Source organism: Carya illinoinensis, chromosome 13, assembly GCF_018687715.1.
Source record: "Carya illinoinensis cultivar Pawnee chromosome 13, C.illinoinensisPawnee_v1, whole genome shotgun sequence".
NCBI classification, from domain to species: Eukaryota; Viridiplantae; Streptophyta; class Magnoliopsida; order Fagales; family Juglandaceae; genus Carya; species Carya illinoinensis.
Window position 1 is genome coordinate 26,143,348 of NC_056764.1, and position 7,037 is coordinate 26,150,384.

At 36.0% G+C, this 7,037-nt stretch overlaps 1 protein-coding gene across 1 annotated transcript; it reads right to left on the minus strand.

The window, feature by feature from the left end:
* Positions 1 to 984: 984 nt before the first annotated feature.
* On the minus strand, positions 985 to 5,342 carry LOC122292160 (glucan endo-1,3-beta-glucosidase 14-like). Its single transcript, XM_043100392.1, has 4 exons — positions 5,183 to 5,342; positions 3,568 to 4,610; positions 3,098 to 3,221; positions 985 to 1,369 (listed from the first exon to the last, which is right to left on the minus strand). The coding sequence occupies exons 1-3, from the start codon at positions 5,232 to 5,234 to the stop codon at positions 3,129 to 3,131; spliced, it is 1,188 nt and encodes a 395-aa protein (XP_042956326.1). The 5' UTR covers positions 5,235 to 5,342; the 3' UTR covers positions 985 to 1,369; positions 3,098 to 3,128.
* Positions 5,343 to 7,037: the final 1,695 nt, after the last annotated feature.

Here is a 7,037-nt window from a genome sequence, read left to right on the forward strand (position 1 = left end):
GAGAATAAATCACGCCCATATTTATGTGGATTCCCTTACATGTATTCATTCACATTTACAAGAAATTTTCTGCAAAAACAAGTGTGCTGGAATGCACATATACCCTTTACCTTCAGCTGCCGTGGCCTGAATGGCCGTGTCAGGGGGGGCCGATTCAGAAATAGATGGGAGGGGGTGGAATACGAATCGGAGGAGTCGGTGATCGGAGTTTCTGTCTCGACCCACCTCTCGCCGGCGTTGTATGCTGATCGGCACCGTGACCCACGCAGCAGGTGGATGGGTTTCGGATGTCCCCTGTTTCCGATTCGTAGTTCTCGGTTTGAATAGCTTCTGTGTGGGGCCTTCACTCGCCGGAGATGGGCCGAGTTTGGTGGTGGTCGGCGCTGTGATGTTGGGGGACAGACGGTGAATGGGTTTCAGATTTGCTAAACATCCACCAGAAAGGAAAGACCTTGGAGAAGGCAACCCACGGGAAGGATGAAGGAGAAAGACACTGTGCGTAATTGGCAGGCGGGAAGTGAGTTTTTCTTTTTCCTGTTTCAGAAGCCTAGTCAGCACTACAGTACTTTGCCACGTCGAGCGGTCATCCAAAGATAATTTATTTTTTAAATTTAAAAAAAAAAACAGAATTAATATATAAATTAATATACGATTTTGTTTATATATAACAAAACTAAAAAATTATATCATTTTATTTGGATCAAGTGTTTATCAAAATTTTTGTTAGCAAATCCTCTAATTAATTTGGTTTAACATCCAATTACTAGATCACATTCTTAAGTTCTAACATCAAGCCTTTATTGGAATGTGAGAAGAAATCGAGCAGACACAAGCAAGATGGATGCAAATTGAAAGAAAAATGGTGAGGATCTCATTCGAAATTATAATGAATCGCACGACAAGTGATCCATGTTGATAACCCTTTCTGGCTTATGCAGTTGATTGAATCAAATAATCTTTTTAGTCAACCAACCAAACTTGACATATCAAAATCATATATCATAAAATTAAGCTTACATAAAGAAGGAAAGGGTTGCTCACAATTTAGAAAACCAGTAAATTCTTTCCTAAATATGGTTGAAAAATCAAAATTCTATGCTCCATACAAAGGAAAACGCTGTAATCGATGCCTATAATCCTAAACTACAATTTCTCACCATGCAAGTTCTCCCTTACCCTTAAAAGTTCAGCTAAAAAACTCGTATATCTTACAACCTAATGTGTAACTGAATAGCTAAGATCACTATTATATATATTCTACATGATGGGTCTCGTACGTGCAGCTTATTGTTATCAAAGCTGGGTCCCATCCATCGATGCTGGAATAACTTCGATGTTAGAAATGAAAGCTCCCCCAACCACTGCCTCCCTGCACAGCACAGATGCAACAAAATGTCAATCACGTGAACAAGAATAAAACCGCACACAGTCGTACATTAATTTGAACACGTATTATTAAATTCTTAAATTTAATTCAGTGATGGCCAGCCTACCATCACTACCAGCTCTGCCTGCATATATTCAATACTGGCTGATTAATCTATTCATTTTTTTCCTTCATTGGAGAGCCTATGCAAAGAATCAGGTTCCTTAATATAAAATTAAATTTATAAGTCTGTGAAAAATATACTGTTGACATGGAAATATGATATTAATTGCTGAAACTTTCAAATCTTTTCATGTCAGTGGCGGAGTTTCAAATCTGAAACTGCCTTTGTTGCAGGATTGGTGCCTAATGAACTACTTTTGAATTGAGGGTGTCATATTTGGTAGCTGCTAGCTAGACAGTCGCAAAAAATTAAGTTGAATTCCCAGCAGGATCTGTGATCTATCTGCAAATCTTATCCTCTTTAAGCCATGCCCGATGTAAAAATCTTCGATCAGGTACATTAGCATGGTCCAAGAAGGTGACGTCTACCCGCCTGCCTTATAGCTCAAGCATCTTTGTGACATTGGTATGTACACTAGACTTTTCAACAAGAATCAAAAATAGAAACAGCAGGAACTATCAGGCCAAATGTACGGCAAAAATTGCGGCCAACTGTCACAGCATAATTTGGTAAGCTCCCTAACGACGCCAGCTAAATGCTTGCAGCATGCCAAGAGCCGTCTAAAATTAAAAGCCGGTGGCATGCCAAGAGCCGTCAAAAATTAATGCCGGTGTCATGCCATGAAAAATAAATATAAAAAATTTCTAACGGCAAAACTCAATGACGTTTTTAGAAAAGACAAAAGAATTTGTATCATTAAGTGGCTTTCCGTATATTTAACACGGGAATAGAAATGAGACTTCTCCAAGTAAAGGTCGACACTAATTAAATAATCTCCTGCGAATAGAGAGGAAAAATATATATGGACGGTGAGGCAGCCATCTCTGAGGTAGTGCATGTTCAAAATCAAAGACAAAACCGCTGAGGTTTCAGTTTTGGCTACTTGGGATAAAAATAAGATAAGAAGTCGGCAGCCGAAAGATGGACTTCGACGGCTACTTTCATGATAGAAGTTTATTTGGACTTTTGTCTAGGTGAAGGCATGAAGAATCTTTTTCACACCAGGTTTTACATGCATCATTGCAAGTGGGAGATAATGAATAATGCAGACCCAGTACCTTATCTGCAGTAAACAACTTTATATTCATGAATTTGGAGTTTTATCTGAAACTCTGTTAATCATAAATAAATATATAATATCAAGCTTCTATTTGGTGCATCATGTAGGAAGTGGACAGCCATGGACAGAAATACAGCTTCTTCCTTATAGGTTCCGTGGCGTAATACCTTTTATGCAAGAAAAGAAAACGGGATTCCAAATTTTCCCATTATATGATGCCAAAGTTTTTTCTACTTGGTCAAGTGTATGAAAGTCGAGGAATCTGAAAACAACATATGAGAATAGAAAGCAAAGAAAATGCAAATTTTGTGCTTGGACCGACGTCACCGACCTATCTCCACTTCCTATACCCACTGGCATGTGTGGCAGGCGATAGATGCAAGAAAAATGGGTAATTTCATAAAAGAGAATAAGAAAGTTATGGACCACTTCTGTCAGGTTTAGGGAATGGGACAGTCATTAGAGTAAAAGTAACTGAAATTCTCACCTGCAGTAATTCCTCTTGGATTTGAATCATTTCAAGAAATTCCTCTTCTTCCCTCCCTTTGACAAATTCTCAAGTTGAAGCATGAGATGAGAAAGAGCATAAGAAAGTTGAAGACAGAAAAAGCCTGCAAAATATGGGGAAAAGGAGTAAGGAAAATCGGCGTTAGATGCATCATTTTAATCAACCAAGTTAACAACTGCATCCTACGCTAACAACTGCTCCATCAAAGTATGCAGTACTTTTTAAAAAACGAGAGACCATAAGCATGTCACAAATGAAAAGACTTTATTTAGAACTCGATGCGGAAGACACACCGTCCACACTTTAATATATTAGATGCTGATTTGCAAGATTTTGAAACTGCTTATGTAAATCAGCTCCTAACATGCCAGTAATAGAGAGTATGTGTCCTCCACACAAGCTCACAAGTATAAGGACTAGATGCAAATTATAGAGATTGCATGTCTTACAGTTTTGTTGGAAGCTGAAAGAGGAGCTGAAAGAGGAGTCCCTGCCAGATTGCCCTGTAATCCGATGTTGTAAACTGGGGTACCATCAGGGTAGTAAAGGCCATAATTCCTCTCTGATGCCGGACCAGGCTTTAAATTCTCATTGAAAAGCGCAAACACGTATATGTCAATTGGAGTTGACGGTTTTGCAGGAGTACCTTCCTTCTGGGCTATTCTCTGCAACAAATTAGCATGATATAACTCTGCATTCTCTACTGTAGCTCCTGCCTCATCGGCATCCCCTTTAGATGGCCAACCGGTCTCTGAAACAATAACCTCAATATCTGTATGCCCCATTGCTTTAATTGCCGAATAGACAGCATCAATTTGAGCATACAACATGTTATCATAGTGCAGATTCGTGCTAGGATCAGTCATCCCTTGGTTAGGTTGAAACAGCACATACTCTAATGGCACCTGAGATGGGTCATCCTTGTATGCAAAATACGGATACGCATTTATTAAGAAGGGAGATTTGATCTGTGAATGAAAGTTTATAAGGGGTTGGAGATATTGAACAAGATCTTCCCTAAAAGTTCCTGCTGACGGAGGGTAGGAGTTGCCTAAAATGGTAAGAGAATGTGCAGTTGTGACAATAACTTGTTTATCTAATCCAAGATTAACAAGAACCCGATATACGGATTGCATCGCCGGGAGGAGACTAGACCTTAATTGAGTGTCATTGCTGGCGAATACCTCATTTCCAACAAGGATACAAGTAATCTTCGTTTGAGGAAGGTGGGGTTGAACATGCTGTTCAACCCAAGCTTGAGCTTTGATGAGGTCGCTCATATCTTCAAGATTATCATTTCCTAGCCCAACAATGAAATCAACATTCGAGTTGGAGAAGGCAAGAAGAACATTCGGGTCTGTATCATAAAGTTTTACTCTAGTGATGTTGAGGGATCCAAGGAGGATGGCAACACGAGGGGGCGAGGGGAGGTTGTTGGCGATCTGTCCATAGTTTATTCCAATTCCAGCGCTGAAAATTTGGACAAATGAGTCTGAAACAGAGCGAGAAACAGAGTTAGAAAGGTACGAACTAATATATATACATACAGATACAAAACCATTACACTTTTCATCCATAGTTTTGCTTTCACATCTCAAAGTTTCAAGATGCACATTCTACTTTGATATCGGAGTCCAAAACAGAAATTAAAATGGTGAAGATGTCAAGAATTAACTTCATCAAGAAACTTGACAAGAAGCAATCCGTTATCATCAGAAACTCGGCATGTTAAAAAGTTGCAGGCGAGAACATAAATATAAATGAAAGAACTCTATAAAAACACATATCCAATTATACAATGAACTCAGTATGGTTGCTGATAAAACAGAGGCATAGGTGCGCGCGCACACACACACACAGAGGGCTAAAGCTAGTAAGAACAGTTGTATTGCACCCAGTTGGACAGAGCTTTTAGCAAAGAAACATCCAAGACTTGGAACTTAAAACTATCTTTATGTTTTTTTTTTTTTTTTTTTTTGTGCTCGATCATTCCTTTTCATGCACCTTCTTAGGAATCAAAAGGTAGTTAAAAGAAACTAGTCAAGAAACGAAACACCAACAAACCTGAAAGAGTGAGGAACAACAAGAGCACTCGACAGAGGGAGCAGCTTGCCATTCCTAATCAGATCTCAGCTTTCCGCCAACCAACGGCACCACCAACACCCACACGCTTGCAGAAAGTATATCTTTGCGACGATGTATCGTTTCAGCCACCTGACGACGTGCGCCCGTTTATATAGGAGGCTCTGTTTTGTCTTATACCAATACTTTTACATTTTTTAAAAATAAAAAATAAATGAATGAATTTTAAAACAAAATTATATATAAAAATTCTACTTAACAGCCATACATCACACATATATTTTTATTTTTTTATCTTTTTATTTTTTTATTTCTAAAGAGATATGTATTGTATATAATATATATCTGTTGAGTAAAATAACTCTAAAACTTATGAGTAATATTAAATACAATTACCAAATGTATAAGTATCTTACAATTAATTTGAAAAAAATATGATTTATAATTAAAAAATTAATTTTTTTTATATAAATTACATATTTATTCATTTTTTCAAAATAATTATACGATAGCTGCATTCTCATTTCTCAAAACTTATATGGCAAGACCTTTTAATTTAGGAAAAATTAAACTTCACATCAGTTGCCCCCACTCTTTCTAAACAGGTACGTATTATATGTAATGTATGGCTATTGAGTAAAATAATTCTAAAACTTATAAGTAATGTTAAATACAATTGTGAAGTACCGTGGTGCTGATTTGAAAAAAAATAAGATTTATTATTAAAAATTTATTTATTTTTTATATGAGTTAAAAATTTTAATAGATTTTTTTTTTTAAAAATAATTATGCGAAACTTTTAACTCTCATTTTTTCAGAACTTACACTTTAAGAACTTTGAAACAAACATAGCAAATAGTTGGCCTTTTAATTTAGGAAAAATTAAGCTACACATCAGTTGCCCCCAACTTTCCAGCTATTGTGTCCCACACGAGAAGGGGAGGGGGGCTTTGGGGAGCTTCCACGTGGTGTTCGAGAGCTAGGAAAAAGGTTTCAATTTAAGGAGCCCCAGATCAGGCACCCCACCTTCGGAAGGGGCCTCCCACATCTACACTACAACTAGGAAAAGATTTCTATATTTTTTAATTATAAATTTTTTAAAAAAAATTTAGATAAATTTATTGACTGTTTTATGTACTCATCTGGAATTGTCATTTTCTACCATATCAGCGGCTGTAATTCATTTAAATAAATATGTATTTAAATAATTGGTAAAACCAATTAATTAAAATTATTCATATGAAGGGGTAGCAATCGTGAAATGACTCATAAACTCAATACAAATAGGAGATTTTTTCACGACTCATAAACTCAATACAAATAGGAAAGTTTGAATTTGATATAAATGAATTCAGGTCAAAATATATTGATATGATAAGATATTATTAATAATTAAGTCAAATATAGGTCAGCCGTGAAACCCGTAATTAACTCGAGAAAATTCCATTTTCAACAAGATTAAGGATGACACTCCATTCCACCTTCAAATTGTATTAATGTATAGGGTTATGGTTATTTTTTTTTATTGAAATTTAATGTTAGATAGAATTATTTGACTACTTAATATCTAAACAATAAAATCTCTTTTTGTCCGCATGTAATCTTATCTTTGGAGATGAACTATAACGTGGGTACTAAAACTTTGGATATTAACTTATTTATTTATTTATTTTTATATATATAGTTGGTTTGGATAATGACCAATGTTTTGAATACCGTTTTGGTTGAAGTATTAGAATGAAATATTTTGATACTGATACCGTTTCGGAATAGTTTATGTATAAATAAATTATATATAATAATATATATAAACTATATTTTAAAATAATAAAATATT

Coding starts and splice junctions, on each gene's coding strand:
- LOC122292160 (XM_043100392.1), bottom strand. CDS start 5,234: ATGGCAAGCTGCTCCCTCTGTCGAGTGCTCTTGTTGTTCCTCACTCTT. Junction 4,611..5,182: donor GTTGTTCCTCACTCTTTCAG/GTTTGTTGGTGT, acceptor GCTCTGTTTCAG/ACTCATTTGTCCAAATTTTC. Junction 3,222..3,567: donor TTTCAGCTTCCAACAAAACT/GTAAGACATGCA, acceptor CATATTTTGCAG/GCTTTTTCTGTCTTCAACTT.